The sequence below is a fragment of the Botrytis cinerea genome, chromosome 16 (assembly GCF_000143535.2).
Source record: "Botrytis cinerea B05.10 chromosome 16, complete sequence".
Lineage (NCBI taxonomy): Eukaryota > Fungi > Ascomycota > Leotiomycetes > Helotiales > Sclerotiniaceae > Botrytis > Botrytis cinerea.
In genome coordinates, this window is record NC_037325.1 from 1,197,872 (window position 1) to 1,214,128 (window position 16,257).

General features: G+C 44.0%; 6 protein-coding genes across 6 annotated transcripts; 3 read left to right on the forward strand and 3 right to left on the reverse strand.

Moving 5' to 3' along the window:
• Positions 1-707: 707 nt before the first annotated feature.
• On the reverse strand, positions 708-2,891 carry Bccbf5. Its single transcript, XM_001551842.2, has 4 exons — positions 2,661-2,891; positions 2,455-2,611; positions 1,764-2,395; positions 708-1,580 (listed from the first exon to the last, which is right to left on the reverse strand). Exons 1-4 carry the CDS (start codon positions 2,776-2,778, stop codon positions 1,042-1,044), a joined length of 1,446 nt encoding a protein of 481 aa, XP_001551892.1. The 5' UTR covers positions 2,779-2,891; the 3' UTR covers positions 708-1,041.
• A 145-nt stretch (positions 2,892-3,036) lies between these two features.
• Bcsac3 lies at positions 3,037-7,830 on the reverse strand. Its single transcript, XM_001551844.2, has 2 exons — positions 7,576-7,830; positions 3,037-7,411 (listed from the first exon to the last, which is right to left on the reverse strand). The coding sequence occupies exons 1-2, from the start codon at positions 7,682-7,684 to the stop codon at positions 3,336-3,338; spliced, it is 4,185 nt and encodes a 1,394-aa protein (XP_001551894.2). The 5' UTR covers positions 7,685-7,830; the 3' UTR covers positions 3,037-3,335.
• A 119-nt stretch (positions 7,831-7,949) lies between these two features.
• Positions 7,950-9,716, reverse strand: Bcltv1. Its single transcript, XM_001551845.2, has one exon. It carries the CDS (start codon positions 9,570-9,572, stop codon positions 8,313-8,315), a length of 1,260 nt encoding a protein of 419 aa, XP_001551895.1. The 5' UTR covers positions 9,573-9,716; the 3' UTR covers positions 7,950-8,312.
• Positions 9,717-9,776: 60 nt separating this feature from the next.
• On the forward strand, positions 9,777-12,188 carry Bclsg1. Its single transcript, XM_001551846.2, has 3 exons — positions 9,777-10,104; positions 10,155-11,064; positions 11,114-12,188. The coding sequence occupies exons 1-3, from the start codon at positions 9,964-9,966 to the stop codon at positions 12,049-12,051; spliced, it is 1,989 nt and encodes a 662-aa protein (XP_001551896.1). The 5' UTR covers positions 9,777-9,963; the 3' UTR covers positions 12,052-12,188.
• A 164-nt stretch (positions 12,189-12,352) lies between these two features.
• On the forward strand, positions 12,353-14,315 carry BCIN_16g03180 (hypothetical protein). The gene is made up of 5 exons (XM_001551847.2): positions 12,353-12,541; positions 12,595-12,671; positions 12,741-13,167; positions 13,225-13,542; positions 13,600-14,315. The coding sequence occupies exons 1-5, from the start codon at positions 12,518-12,520 to the stop codon at positions 14,110-14,112; spliced, it is 1,359 nt and encodes a 452-aa protein (XP_001551897.1). The 5' UTR covers positions 12,353-12,517; the 3' UTR covers positions 14,113-14,315.
• Positions 14,316-14,456: 141 nt separating this feature from the next.
• On the forward strand, positions 14,457-16,058 carry BCIN_16g03190 (hypothetical protein). The gene is made up of 3 exons (XM_001551848.2): positions 14,457-14,895; positions 15,024-15,116; positions 15,248-16,058. The coding sequence occupies exons 1-3, from the start codon at positions 14,738-14,740 to the stop codon at positions 15,381-15,383; spliced, it is 387 nt and encodes a 128-aa protein (XP_001551898.1). The 5' UTR covers positions 14,457-14,737; the 3' UTR covers positions 15,384-16,058.
• Positions 16,059-16,257: the final 199 nt, after the last annotated feature.

Below are 16,257 nucleotides of genomic sequence, written 5' to 3' on the forward strand. Positions count from 1 at the left end.
TATATATATAAGAAGACTGATCGTTAGCGTCTTGAAATCTTGAATCACAAAAGTAACTCCAAATTCAAATCCAAATCCAAATCCCCAAATTACATTTACAGATCTCCGCTTCACCTCAGCAAATCCTTTGCCTGTCAATTATCCCAAAATCCCACCGAACTTACAATGCCATGCATGGCGGGTATATGAAATATCAATACGGATACAACGAACGAGAAGCAGCATGAGTATAAGTACAGTTCCAAAGTAACTCAGAATTCAGAATTCATAACTCAGAACTCAGAACACAGAACAACCAAAGAGATAATGCCATCGCATCTTCGCACCTCCGTAGGTATACATCCACATCCACATACACACCCACAACCAACCATTCGATTTTTCAGATTTGCATCCCGGGTGGGAGAATGATTAACGAAGGGATTAGTTAGCTAAATTTCTTGGTATCTAAAAGAGGAAGGGGAAGAGGATATTATGGAGAAAGAAACTTAATATCGATAGGAGTATAAGAAGAGAAGAGAAGAGAGTGGAAAGTGTATGTGTGTGATGTCCCGAGTAGTAGATTACGTTTGTGTTGTATAGATGGAGAGGCGAGATGGGATTTTCTGAAGTATAGAAGATACAACCATCATGCGGTGAGGAGACGACATGTGAATATAAGTATCGTGCAATATAATCGCTGTCTTGTTGTTGTTGTTGTTGCTGCTTGCTCCCCATCTATGGCGATATTTAAAAGAACAACACATCCCCAATATATCCACGTATAACATGAAATGTAATTTTAACTATACTTTTATTCAATTGCCCTATTTTAACGAATTCTTTTATAACTACCCTGCCTGCAAAAAAGAACCCCTGCAAGTATGATACAAAAGCTATGCGGCATTCGTTGCACACATAAAGAGACAGTAATATTCATTGATCAACGCCAATTCTCATCCCCACCGTAAGAAATAAGAAAACAGAGAAAAAGGAAAAGAGGAACTCGACACCGAGATCCAATCATGACAATGAGCCAAGTGAAAATTCTACTTTTCGACTTTACTCGCTGTCAGAACTGCCTCCGGCGGATTTCTTTGATTCCCTCTTGGCCTTCTTCTCCTTCTTCTTGCGCTTTCTCTCAGCCTTCTCCTCAGCTGTCTCTCCATCATGTCTCTTTCTCTTCTTATCGCTCTTCTCTTCATCATCCTCGGCAGCGTTTCCATCGACTGGTGCAAGTGCTGGAGCAACAGCAGAGGCAACTACTTCAGGTTTTGGGTGGATAGCGATAGCTCCATCCTCAGGAGGAGCGTTGAAATCCTTGTATTCATTGTTCCACTTGGCTGGAGTGGCTTCATTTGGTCTTCCGTATTTGTCGAGCTTGCCCTCAGTCTTCATCTTCTTCTTCTCGATTGCAACTGGACCCATTCCCCATCTACGTGGGTAGAGATCACGTTCCATAATACAACGCTTGACCTTGGCAACAACACCGTGATCGCAAGATGAGAGTTCAACGGTGGACATTTGTGCAATACCGAGAGCAATGGCTTCTCCCTTGGTGGTCATAAGGACGACCTCCTCGTGAACCTCAATATCGGCCTCTGTAATATTGATTAGCGTATATTCTCCTCATTTTAAATCTCGAAAAATGGGAGTGTATCGCATTGCTCATTCTCAAAAGTGGTTTGTTCCTCATCAACGACCCGAAGGCTATATGAGTGGTGCATGAAACTCGTGTCTAATCATTGCGGATTGGGGGAAAGAATTTTTTTTGACAAACATACCGTATCTCAACAATCCAGGAATCATCAACTTGGCACCGTAACAGACAGCATTGACTGCGCTATCCTTGACAACAATTCTCTTGTAGGTAGTGAGGAGGGTCTCCAATGGTTGAATAACCTTTCTCAAGTATGCCTCGTCGCGTGCATTGTCTTGCATCCATTGAGCATCCAAAACATCATGGAGAGTGACCATATCCTTGGTCTCATCCATAGCACCACTTCGTACTCTCCTCAACTCTTGCATGTGTGCACCAACACCCAACAACAATCCAAGATGGACACAGAGGGTACGGATATATGTACCAGCTTCGCAGCTAACCCAGAAAACACCCAAATGTCTGTCATTATCAAATTCATAAAGTTTGCTCTCGTGGATTGTTCGGATACGAAGTTGACGCTTGACGGCAGAAATGAGAGGAGGACGCTGGAAGAGAGCACCAGTCAAGGTCTCCAAGGCGCGCGCAAATTGAGCTTCTCCACCTGGAAGTTTGTCGTGTAATCTGATAACACAGACGTACTCCTTTCCTGCACCTTGTTGCGATTTTACGAGTCTTGTTGCGCGATCAATACAGACAATCAAACATCCGGTAACCTTTGGATCGAGGGTACCACTGTGACCAGTCTTCTCAACTCTAAAGTTTGTAAAAGTTAGCTTTCGTCGCAACTTGACTGCGCATCGTTGAGTGTGTACCTTAACATGCGCTTAACCCAAGCTACAACTTCGTGACTGGAGGGGTTCGAGGGTTTATCGAGGTTAATGACACCAGAGCTGATGTAGGACTTGAGGTCTCTCTTCAATGGTGTGCAGCCATTGGGAATTGGGGTGAAGTGTCCAGTGCGGACAAGTACTAAACAATGTCAGCAGTGTTCCAATTGCTCAAGTATCTTCAAACATACAGTTGTTATAGTTCTTCAACAATAATGGCCAGCTACTGGTGTCAACGGCTGGAGTTAAAGCTTCAGGCTTGATTGTGTAATCAACCTCTTGCTCTTTCTTTGTCGATACAAGCGCCATCTTGGATAAAGGTAATTGACGAATCTACAATATCCGATGTTTTGTGGTCGCTGTCGAGATGGTTGGATATTTTTCACTTTTCCTCGAAGATTTCAAGCTCTAGAAAATTTACCGACGAGAAATTTTGGTGGAGGGAGCTAGTTCGGACAAGGTAAAGCTCCCGGAATCACGTGACAAGACATTGGCAAATGAAATTTCAAGAACTGGAGACTTTTATTGACCAATTATAACCAGTTTGTTTTTGTTTTGCTTTGAGCATGAGGGTTGTCCACACAGTATTCTTAATTATCACCAGACGATATCATGAAAGGAATGAGAAAAAGCATTTACTAATCAGATGAAAATTGATATTGTATCTTTCCTGATCTCATCCAACCTCTCTTTGTGTGACATTCTGTTAATGCCAAAAAGGTACCAAGGTATCATCAATCTCATCCTATCAAATCCTTACAACGCCTACCATAGATGCAAAGTTTAGCTTCCAAACTCCTCCCTTTCAAGTACCCTCACATGAACCGCCTTGCTACTGAAACGCCCAAAATGTGCTATTAATACATCTATGACCATGACCCACTTCTACTTTCAGAATACCTATCAACTTCTCGCCTTAACCACTCCGAATCTTTGTCCATCCGTTCTCTGATTCTCCTTGCTCTCTTAAATAGTTCATCGTCATCATCATCATCCAACCCACGCTTTGCTCCGGAATCAACTGCCATAACGGCTCTGGCTCGCTCTTTCAGACGCTGGATATCTTCGTCGCCAGTTGGTGCAGGGAGAATTAATTGTTGAGCAGGTTCCCTGGCGGGGCTGCTTCTTGGAGTTGATTTTTCGTTCTGTATCATCGATTTTCGAAGTCTAATAGGCTTGCCACTGCCCTCGAAAGATTGCTTTTGACGCAAAGGGTCTTTTGCTACAGAAGCAGCAAGAGGGGTTCCATTAGGAAGAGTGGTAATGCCTCTGGCTTTCAATCGGAAATAATCCGTTTGTACACCACTAAGTTGTGACCGAGTCTCATCTTCCGCTTGATAGGTGGGCAAAAGATGAATTCGAGATCCTCCATTCAGGAAAGAAGGATCGGAGAGTAGTGAACGTTGCAAAGGATTATCGTACTGACTGCGTGTATGCGTGTTTGAACTTGAATCCGATGCGATAGAAGACACAGAAGACTTGAATCGTTTGTTACCATGTTCAGTATGTCCGTTGTAAACGATCTCTCGTATCTGATCTTGTGGGTTGTGTACACCTTCAAGAACCCCAGTTCCTTCCAAGAGACTCCCCAGGCTTGGTCGTCGACCTTTGAAAGGGCTGCTTTTCACTCGCTTTTTACCCTTTGAAATGGAAACTCTAAAGTCATCAACAACATTTTCCGAAAGTGCAGCCCTGGAGGATCTCATGCTTTCAGCATGTTCTATCCGAGCCCTTCTAGCCTTGCTCCCCTGTCGGCGTACCCATAGATTATGAGCGTTGATCCGCCACATATTAAAATATTTCACGGCTACTGCGTTACGTCGAAACTCATCGGCTTCCTTTCGTGCCAATTCATCCTCCTCTTCGGCGATTCGCTTAGCCTCCTTTCTTGCTTTCTTGGCCTCATCTTTCATGAAATTTTCCAGTGTTTCTTGTACTAAGGTCTGGACGGTATATGTCATGAATTGCTCAACGATTCCATCCTCTCCGAGGGCAATCCATCTTGCAAAATTGTCTAGTGGGGAGACTTCAGGTGTGGGCACTTGAATAACGGGCTGTGGAGTTTCCTTTACGATAGGTTTAAATAAATTGCTGAGATCTGGCTGCGGTGTTGGGACGAATGCAGTGGCCTTGCTTGTCTCAGATGCAGGGGATTGCGCTGCCGGTTCAGATAATACGGGTTGAGGCGCTGGTTTAAAACCGGAACTCCAATCATTGACTTTGGGCTCAGTGATCTGCGGGGCTGGAGCTGGAGCTGGAGGAGTGGGAGTTTTGATTGCCGATTGAGAAAGTTTCGGGCTCTCTATGGGGCTTGTTCGCGGTAGGCTTGAAGAGGCTGGATTGTCTGAAGGCCAACTAAATTTTGGTGGATCTGTAAAAGTTTGTGGTAGTTTCGGAGATGCTCCGTTGTCTGATGGCCAAGTAAACTTTGCTGGTTCCGCAGTCTTAGGCTGGGGCGGTGGTGTATCCGTAGGAGTGGCTGCGAAGGGATTAGGCGAAGCGAATGGAGCAGATGCAGCGACCGGAGCAGGTGGGGCGAATAGACGAGACGATGTGTTTGCATCCTTTGGCTTCTCTGACAAGATTGCAGTGGCGGGCTGGGCAAGATTTACCTGACTTGCGGATGGAAAGCCGAATGATGGCATGGCTGGAACAGCTGCAAAAGCTTGCTGAGGTGGCGTTTGTGCCGCTGGAAAGCCGGGGGACTTTGGCGGTTGGGGAAATGTACTTGCTGGAGAGAATGAGTTAACGCCCCCCATGTTGAAAGATCCTCCTATATTATCCTTCACAAACAATCCATCGTCGGAGCTTGATTCTTCACCCTGAGTCGTCGTTACCGACACCCTTTCATACACAGTCGTATCGATCACCTCCGTGAGAGTGTGACCAATGCGTTTTCGCTCGACAACTTCCACGGAATGGGGCTGCTTGATTGGAGGAAATGGATCAACGACTTGATTATCCAAGGCTAACGATAAGCAAGGATCGTCATCCAGGTCGTCAAATCGGAGGCTATAAGCTTCGCCAAAGTCAACTATCTCCCATGGATCATCGAAGTGCAAGTATTGATTTAGTTTGGCAATATTCCAGTCCTTTGGCTGATCACGCTGTCGCTGATAGGCTGATAATATCGTCTTTAGTGCATTCTTCCGAACTTCGTTGAAGTGCATCTCAGCGAAGCAAGCCATTGTATATGACACATTTTCCCCTTTCAGAATCGTGAAGAAGCGAGAGAAGGCATTTTCAGCGACGTTCAATACCGAAAATGGTTGTAACGGGCCACGTGGGCTCCAGATATTTTGTAGACATTCAACTAAGCCAACGGCAATCTTAATTTGCTCCGACTCTCCCCAGAATTTCCACCCCCAGTTTTGTACCGTCTCCAGAATCCCAGGATTGCTGCTATTAAGCAGTACATAGTATGCTCTAAATTCGGCTTCATTTTCGCAAGGTATATTTTGCAAATTGCAATCCTCATAAGCATGTATCAGCGAAAGGAGAGACTTGCTAAGTTGTTCAACCTCCTGTTGCTCCACAAAGTTCTCCGGTGCAACGTCAGGCTTCGACATCTGATGTAGCGCAGTGACATGGAACCGGGTGATCTTTTCCAGACAGTAAACTTGATCAGCCAACTCTGGTGGGCTCATTGACGATTGAAATACGAAATCCCGACGTATTGCACGTGTTCGATCCCACAAGAATTCATGCTGAGCTGCCAGATTATTATCCTCCCCTAAAACTACGTCGATAAGATAATCAAGTGTTCGTCTGAGTGCAGCAGGTGAACGGACATCTTGAGGAAGTGGTGCATCTTCTCCTGCGGCAGATCTGGCCAACTTTTTAATCATCATTTGAGGCGAAGGACGTGTGGTTCCGTCGGGCGCTTGCTCCCTTTCGGCACGCTGAACGTCATCTTCGATAATTCTTCGTATGATTTCTTCTTCTGGACACATTTGGTCGCATGTTCCTTTAAAATCTATAGCTTCACTAAGTTTCTTTGGTTTGAGAGGATCGTCGATGAAACCGCCTTTGATGAGGGATGCGCGGACGCGTGCTCGATACTTTTTGAGATCATCTAAATAGTTCTTTACAGCCACCTTCTCGCGAGGGTCCCCTGGATTTTTCGCATTGCATCGCGGAGAAATTATCTTTTCTTTTTGTAAAAGGGCGTTAATCTTGGTGGCTAGTTCACTACTTGAAGCAAACGAGGCCATGTCCGAAGGCGTGGATGAGGTGTTTTCGAAGCTCGGCTTCGACTGGTTGGATGCTTTGTTCTTTTTATCTGTAAAGCCATTATTTGCTTGGACGGGCTTTTTCAAGGCATTTTGTGGGGCAGGTTTCTCGAGCTTCTTCTCGAATGAGACTTGTATTGAGGGTGCGCCTCTTGTTCCTTTCAGAATACCCGGATTTTGAGAATTGACCAGGGAAGACAAAGGAGTTGTAGAACCGCTCGATGGGGTGCCAAAGTTTGATGAAGGGGGTGCGGTGCCAAAAGCATTTGGAGAAGCAAATGGGTTTACAGCTGTAGGCTGAGCTGCACTTGCTGATCCGAATACATTGGTGTTGGGAGAAATGGAGCTGGATGAGGGAGCAAATGGCGAGGACGAACTGCTGTTAGGTATGGTAGGTGCCCCGAAGACATTTGTTGAGGTATTTGTATTTGTAGTAAATGAGAAAGGGTTGGAGAGCGTGGCGGTCCCCGATCCAAAAGAATTGTTCATATCTGAAGGTGTTGCGTTGGCAGGAGAGCCAGTTTGTTCCTCAGTTGGTGGAGTCGCGAACCGGACCTGTTTATTACCATGTAGCCCTCCGCGCGATGAACCTCTTCCTCTGGTATTGGTCGCAGTCCCGTTTTGGCCCCTCTGTTCGCGCTTCGCAGCATTCTCGAGTCGCGCTTTTTCGAATGGATCTGCCGTTGTCGTCGCACTTGAAGGTGGTGTAGCTAAATGATCGAATCTGCATGAGTTTCTTCCATGATAACAATAATGTGGACGCTTTGGTTGATGAATCTTTAATTTCTAGCATGGGACTTCCCGTGATATATATTGATATTGTCGGCCAATGCTTGAGATCTGATGGGTGTCATGAAAGTGGGATGGGGCTTACCAAAAGAGTTGTTTGAAGCTCCTCGACCCGTCTGTCCGCGACCTCTTGATCCTCGTGAACTTTTGGAATTTCCTCGTGCGCCTCTGGCGTTACTGCTACTGAGCAGCATGGTTCGTGATATGGATCATGGAGAGACGGGAGAGGACGCGGAGAGGAGTGATGAGATTTGTGTTTGTATTTACTCCTAGTAAATTCAATTTGAATTTTCGAATTTCCTTTTCACCTCTCAATTGACCGTATTGAATTGTAACTATCGCAAGCTCAAAGATCTATAATCCAAAGAACAAGGTTATCTACACGCTAAACTTCATACGGCAGTGTCATGAATTCTGCCATTCGAGAGCCACCGCCACGGGTATTTTTTTTTTTCCTTTTGCAGTACGAAATTGGATTTCAACAATACCACAAAGGCTGAGTAATGCATTTTCAGAGATCGGAAATGGATTCGAACAGTATTCCAATGCCATAAATGTGATCAGTTTTTAAAAACCAGTGCTGGTAACTATACAAAGGTACACACACGTATAGTTTGTGGAAAGATGTAGATATATATTTCTATTCTATGATAGCCTGATAAGTCCTAGATGAAGCCCCCAATATACGCCATGATACCGCTTTTATTCTTAGATGTCATAACCTTGGGGAATTCCTAATTTTTCAAAGCCTTTACCTGAACTCCCTGCACCATGTGAACCAGGTACCAACCCACAACTCCTTGTTTTTAGATGCCCTCACCATTACGCCCTTTGAGTGCGACTGGCGCGACTGGCGCGACTACCGAAGCTAGTGAAGCGTGCTGGACCAAGACCCATTCTAACCTCATCCAATTGCTCCATACCGGTTTGGTATTTCATCTTCTTGACGTTCTTCTTACCACTCATGGAATGAGTGCCCAGGAAATCATCCAGAATGCCATCGAAGTCTTGACGAACATCACCATCTACAGTGGAAACGGAAGATGAAGCCATCGAGACGGACGCCATATCATCGAAATCCTCGTTATATTGTTCCTCAATTTTCTCAAATCGTTGATCAAGTGTAGTAAGACCTTCGGTTCTGAATAGTGAAGATGATGTCATGGAGTACGCGGAAGGATTAGTTAAAGCACCCTTTCTCTTCTTGCGTCTGCCGCCATTTGTTGTGGTGGTGAATATAGATGACTGTAAATCTGCTTGTGAAGGCGTAGCTTGGGCCTTACTGGACTTTTGATCCTTCTTGAATTTACTGAAGTTTGCCATCCAGTCCCCGTCGCCGTGATCCTCTCGTTCATCATCGTCGATATCTTGAGTTGTAGCAGGCGCGTCCTTATATTCTTGCGTAGGCTTTGCAGTGGCGTCCGATTCCCATCCATCTTCATCATCCCAAGTTTCATCAAATTCATATTCATCTAATTCCTCACCATCCTCAGCCAATTTTCCGAAAATTTCATCGTCATCGTCTACGTAAGCCTCGTCTTCTAAAGCCTCCAAAACTTCCCTCAATCTTGGATCCATATCGGGTTGGAAGCCAGCTAAAGCATCAGGGACATTTTGTTGTGCTTGGTAGGTAACCTTGCGAAGGTTCTTGGATGGTAAGATCTCATCATCAAGAACGGCTCCAGCTTTGTCTTCCAAACTTGCATTCTTGAGCGCCTCTTCCAAAGATTGCTTTCCCTTGCCCTTGTTCTTATTCTTTGGACCAGTAGCTTCGACAAAAGTTGATTCACCACCTCCACGACCCAAGTCGCGCATATGTTGCATGTAATCATATTCGGTATCATCGTAGTATACACCATAGTTTGCGGCTTCACCTTCGTTGTCTCTGACATGCGCAATACCGGAACCAAGCTCTGCGGTTAAATCATCGAGTTTCTTGACTTTATTCGGATTGGGTGCACTGGTGGGGTTTAAGACCATGGACGAAGCCGATTCATCGTGGATTAACGGATCGTTTTGGGGACGATGAACAAGTTGAAAATGTGTCGCATTTTTCTTATCGATCCATTTTCCACGAGCCATGTTGCCGATATTGTTTAATGGTTGTAATGTTGAGAAGTGGTTGTATTGTCTTTCTGCTCGGACGAGGAATTCGCGGTATGGGAGTTTATTACAATTGAAGGTGTCAGAATTATAAATTTACATGTGTGGAAAGATTTAATTTTCTTAGTGCGAGGGGCTGTTTTTTTTAGGCGGGTCAAACTTATTTTATCACAGTTCTAAGCCGAGAAATTTGCCCCTCATATTTGCTCGATAATCAGAGATAATCAAAACTCCACCGTAAAATTATAAATTTCAATCATTCATTCTCAACCCCGCGAACTATTGAAACTTTCTTGTAGTGTTTTTGTTTTTTATTGCTATTTATCGAACAGAAACCAAACGTATTGAAGAACGGATACAGGCAATCACGATGGTTCTCGCAAAGTCCAAAAATGCCGTTGGGCTGGGAAACAGTTTGATGAATGATAGATTCGGGAAGGGCAAAGGAGCAGATCGCAAAAAGACCACGGCGACTGGAATCCAGAGAACGCACAAGGATACCGGAGAAACCGTATGTATAGATTCGATTCATCCATCTCTCCATACTGAAAGAATACACAGTATGTCACAAACGAAAAGCAAGAGGCCAGCTGGGTCAAGATGCGATCGGTTACGGAGCAGGCAGCGCTCGACGAATTCTTGTCCACTGCAGAGTTAGCCGGCACAGATTTCACAGCAGAGAAGATGAACAATGTTAAGATTATTCACACCGATCAAAAGAACCCATACCTGTTATCGGCTGCGGAAGAACGAGCTGCAGTTGGCAAGCAGAAGGTGCACAAGGAAAGACTCACAGTTCCAAGAAGACCAAAATGGGATTCTACCACAACCCCCCAAGAGCTTGATAGAATGGAGAGAGATGGTCTTCTCGAATGGAGAAGAGGACTGGCTGAACTTCAGGAAAATAACGACTTATTGATGACACCATTTGAGCGCAATTTGGAGGTTTGGAGGCAGTTGTGGAGAGTTATTGAGAGATCTGATCTTATTGTACAAATCGTTGATGCCAGGAACCCGCTTTTGTTTCGATCTGAAGATTTAGAAAGATATGTTAAAGATGTCGATAACCGCAAAGAGAATCTCCTGCTGGTAAACAAGGCTGATATGTTGACCTTGGAGCAAAGACAATATTGGGCTGATTATTTTGAGGCCGCCGGTATCAAATACAAGTTTTTCTCAGCAGCTTTAGCAAAAGAATTAAACGAAGCGATGTTAGAGGAGACTGAAGAAGAAACAGAGGCTTCTGCTTCTGCATCAAAGCTAGCAGAGAAGGCGAGAGCACTTGGGCTTGATGACGATGATGAAGACGATGAGGACAGTGAAGCGGACAGCGATGAGCAAGATGAAAAGGCAGCTGCCGAGGAAGATGATGAGGAAAGCGATGAAGAAATCACTGAGACCGAAAGTACCAGAATCTTGACTGTAGATGAGTTGGAGGCTCTTTTCTTGGTGCATGCACCTGACGTTCAAGGTAAAGTTTATCACATTCATGCAATGACTTTCATAGCTAACAAGTATAGACTCTGAGTCAGGAACTACTAGAAAGACTCAAATTGGTCTCGTCGGATATCCTAACGTTGGTAAATCTTCTACCATCAACGCCTTAATTGGTGCCAAAAAGGTGTCTGTATCCTCAACACCAGGAAAAACGAAGCATTTCCAAACTATCCATCTTAGTGACAAAGTCCTACTTTGCGATTGTCCTGGTCTGGTTTTCCCAAATTTTGCTACCACAAAAGCAGAACTTGTGTGCAACGGTATTCTACCTATTGATCAACTTAGAGAGTTTGTGGGTCCAGCTGGTTTGGTAGCACACCGCATACCTCAAGGATTCCTAGAAGCTTTGTATGGAATGAAAATCGTCACCCGACCTTTGGAGGAAGGAGGAACTGGTATACCAACAGCTGAAGAGATGTTAACAGCATATGCTAGAGCAAGAGGTTTTAGAAGAACTGGGCAAGGTCAGCCAGATGAGTCGAGAGCTGCTAGACATATTCTTAAGGATTACGTTAATGGAAAGCTGCTATTTTGTCAGCCTCCTCCATTGGACATTGATCCTTTTGAATTTAATAGAGAGCTGTATGACGAAGGTCATCTACCAGAGAAGAGACGACAGGCTTTAGCATCTATGGCGTCATCTGCCGATGACCAAGCTTCTGTTGCCGATTCCGATGTTATCGAAATGCCTCAAGGACCAAAATCAAAGAACCTTGACAGTACTTTCTTTGCTCAAGGGCAAGGTAATTCAGCACATTTGCGAATGCCTTTCAGTCACAAATATTCGGAGCAAGGAACTGCCAGCGGAAAACTGCTCTCGGGGAGGAAACAGGCAACATTAATAGCTTTGGAGAAGGATGTGGATCCAAATGATATCAAGAAATTGACTAGCAAGAAGCACTTTAAGGGTAACAAACCAGGTGGAAAGGGCAAGAGAAGAGCGAACTATTTCGCTGATTAAAGGTCTGATATTGGTCGGATTTGGTTCATAGAAAGGATACCTCAATAACGGTGGCGGTTTGCATTTCTGGTTGGAGTCAAGGTAGTGATTACGTAGAAAATGAATATCACCTCGGTCAACGAGTTGAAACCTTACCATATCTCGTACCATTCGTTTCAGATCATCATGCATAGTGCATCCTATAGGATTCGATGAATAGCGTTCCTGGCCCCCACATCGTGAATTGCCTCGGTATGTGACAATTGGCCGAGCCGAACCTGTGTGGAGAAGTTTGGGGTAACAGAAGCTAAGAATACATTAAGACAACGAAGAGGAGCTCAGTGCTTATATCAATCTTCCATTCAATTAAATATTTATGGATAAGAAGCTTCGTTGAATATACAATCGTTCTCATATTTGAAATTGCCTTGAGTTTTGTCACGACTTCCTACACATATATCCAGATCTCCTCGAAAACACATCCATCATGTCCGACAAGATCCCTATTCTCGTAGGAGCTATTCATCTGATCCTTTCTCCTCACATACTAATATCTTTTTCTAGGCCGCTAACCGTGTGAGCGATCATGCAAAGAAAACACTTGATCTTGTCACCAAATTCGTCGAAGAGAAATGTATACCGTATGTTTGCCACGATATCATTTTGTTTCATGCCCTTCACCGCACAAGACCACTACTAACAATTCACAGCGCCGACCCTATATTCCACGCTCAACTTGGTGAAGGTACTCAAAGATGGGATGCCTACCCTTCGGTCATCGAAGACCTTAAGAAAGAGGCACAAAGTCTCGGATTATGGAACTTGTTCCTCGCAAAATCGCATTACAAAGAAGGAGCCGGTTTCTCGAATCTCGAATATGGATTGATGGCAGAACAATTGGGAAAGTCACATTTAGCATCTGAAGCTACGAATTGTGCGGCGCCAGATACCGGAAATATGGAGGTGTTGGCGAAATATGGAAATGAGGAACAGAAGAGACAGTGGTTAGCTCCGTTGTTGAGCGGTAAGATTCGTTCGGCTTTCTTGATGACGGAACCGGATATCGCAAGTTCAGACGCTACAAATATTCAAATGGATATGAGAAGAGATGGAGATGATTGGATTTTGAATGGCTCGGTGAGTTGGAGCATCTTCATCCTTGGTCAGGGGTAATTGAGCTAATCTGTTATATAGAAATGGTGGTCGAGTGGCGCTGGTGATCCACGATGCAAAGTCTATATTGTTATGGCTAAGAGTGATCCTAACAATTCGGATCAATACAAGCAACAGTCTGTTATTTTGGTACCAGCCGACGCCCCTGGTATCACTATCAACAGAATGTTGTCAGTCTATGGTTTTGATGATGCGCCTCACGGACATGGTCATTTGACATTCAAGAATGTCAGAGTACCAGCGAGAAATATGGTACTCGGCCCCGGACGTGGATTCGAGATCATTCAAGGTCGTCTTGGTCCCGGACGTATTCATCATTGTATGAGATCTATTGGTGCTGTAAGTTCTAACGATATCTACACCTACAAAAATATCCCAAGGCTAATCATAATGTAGGCTGAGAAAGCTCTTGATTGGATGCTCATGCGTATCAATGATCCTAAAAAGACACCCTTCAAGAAACAATTGAAAGAACATGGTGTGATCCTCGAATGGGTGGCAAGATCAAGAATTGAAATCGACGCAGCCCGTTTAGTTGTACTGAATGCTGCCATTAAGATAGATGAAGGAGGTGCAAAGAGTGCACTAAAGGAAATTGGTGAGGCAAAGGTACTCGTACCAACTATGGCATTAACTGTCATTGATCGTGCCGTACAATCATTCGGAGGAGCTGGTGTATGTCAAGACACCCCTCTCGCATCCATGTGGGCAAACATCAGAACATTGAGGTTGGCCGATGGACCAGATGAGGTACATCTACAACAGTTGGGTAGAAACGAAAACAAAAGAGGAGCTGAGGTGACTCAGAAGATTCACAGACAGATGGAAGCTACCGAAGCTCTGTTTGCGAAGTACAGAGTCAAGCATGTAGAACCAGGACCAACTATCCGGGAGAAATCTAAGTTGTAGATCAGATAGGGTTAGAGATTTAGCTTGTTTATGCGTACAAGGAATCGATACTGAATTTTCACATGGCCTACTCCATTGAGGCATAATACAATTCATCAGGTTCAAAATTCATGTTATAATGAGCATAATAAATGAACAAGATCTAATTTGTGATATGGACATGAAAATTGAATAAATCAAAACAAAGCAAACAAACCAAACCAATCCAATCCAATCCAACTCAACTCAACTCAACTCAACTCAACTCAACCCAACCCAATCAAGCGTTTTTACGTCAGTGATGATTGAGTTTCCATATCCTCGTACTATATGGTTTGTACGGCTTGGGCTTGGGCTTGGGCTTGGACTTGGTAACTTGGAGGGGAAAGTGGAGCAACGGAAGAAATATGCTCTTCGTTACCCAGACAACAAGCGTAAATAATTCCAGAGGAAGATCATAAATTTTCGATTTCGCTACAACTGAAGAACAAATACATAAAAACACATAAAGTCCTCACTTCTACTACAATATCTGATTCCATTCACAATCACAACCACAAGAACCTTTAAGAAAACTTACAATCAAATACTTCTTTCTTTACTACAGATAAACAACAATCAATCCATTCACAAGAACATATACACAATGTCTTCACCAAACGTTCTCTCAAACAAAGACGTCAATATCTCAGCTATGAATCAAGTCAACAGTGTAGTTGATGAGAAGAAGACACCAGTTGGTGCTGACCCTCATTCTATGGAATACCATCGTCAGGTTTTGCAAAATAAGATGCAACAGAATGGGTATGTTCTTCCCCTTTTTGATTACCTTCACCTACACTGTTCAGCAATTTTGAGCTTCACCATCCCTTCACTTGATACCCATCGATATTGGGACAAAAGAGCATTCACTAATTCATCTAAAACTATAGGGGTCAAGAGGAGAAATATGTCTCACCATCGGATACTATCCAATCGCCCACTACTGCCAAGTTGTCAGCTTATCGCAATAAACAAGTTGGAAAGTGAGTACCCATCTTCCGTTATTCTCTTCATTGCCAGTCGTGAAGGCTTTCGCACAGCCTCGCGCAACCGTACCATCTAGAAACTCCACATCAAATATCTCAAGAAACCGATACTAACAGCACCTCTCCAGGAACACCAAACCTCGCTCTCTTTTCGCAAAAACCTCTGCCAAAAAACTTGCCGCAAATGGTCCGCTTTTCGGCAAAGACATCTCGAGCCCAAAACAAGCCACAAACGACAATGCCGGCGACGCTATGCAAGAATAGATTTCTCACTCTCTATTCGTAAGATGAGATTAATTTTTGTATTTTGCACGGTGCCGGTTCCAATAAAGAGGCGTATAAGTATCACGCACTCTCGGTTTGTTTTTGGTTTTTGAGTTTGGTTCTGGTTTTGGGTATTTTCGGTCGGCGAGTCATTGGACAATGATGAGCATATTATCAAGTGAAGGATATTGTGACAAATTGGTTTATTGTTAGGCAGGGGTTTGGGTGGAGAAATAAGGAAAGGAAAGGAGAAATTTTATGATTGTGTATTTCTACTTCATCTCCACATCTGCGGATGTTTTGGGGGGCAGGGTGGTTTGGGCACCGCGTGATGGACCTGGATATCACATTTATGCGAGAGATGCATGAGCATGGCACGCTTCCTGGCTAGGAATTTAAAGTACTGGCTGAGTTGGGGATATCATGACTTAACTGTCTTCGTGCGTCTGGGTATTGATCATGAGGCGTTTTGGGGATACTATTTCCTTTCTTCCTCTTCTTTCAATGGTTGTATTATTTCTTCGGCGGGGCGGATATCAAAAGGCTTTTGATAATCTACTTGAGGTTAGATGAGTTAATTTTATGAGATTTCTCTCTTTCTCTATTTTACACTTGAGCAAGTTCTGTGCAATTGTGTTACTGTGATGGCCTTGTATAATATGTATCTCAACGACATCCTTAATTTCCGTTTCACTTGGACTGGCTAGCTCACTTTACCAGCTGCCTACAGTAAAAGAGTGCGAATTCGATATCGTCGTATGATACATACTCCCCTTTGATCAGTATTTTATGAACTTCTTTGAGATTCTTCGTAGGAGGCCTTTGAAAGAATAGAGGAAGAGATATCATATATCTGTGCTTGAAGTTGGTTTCC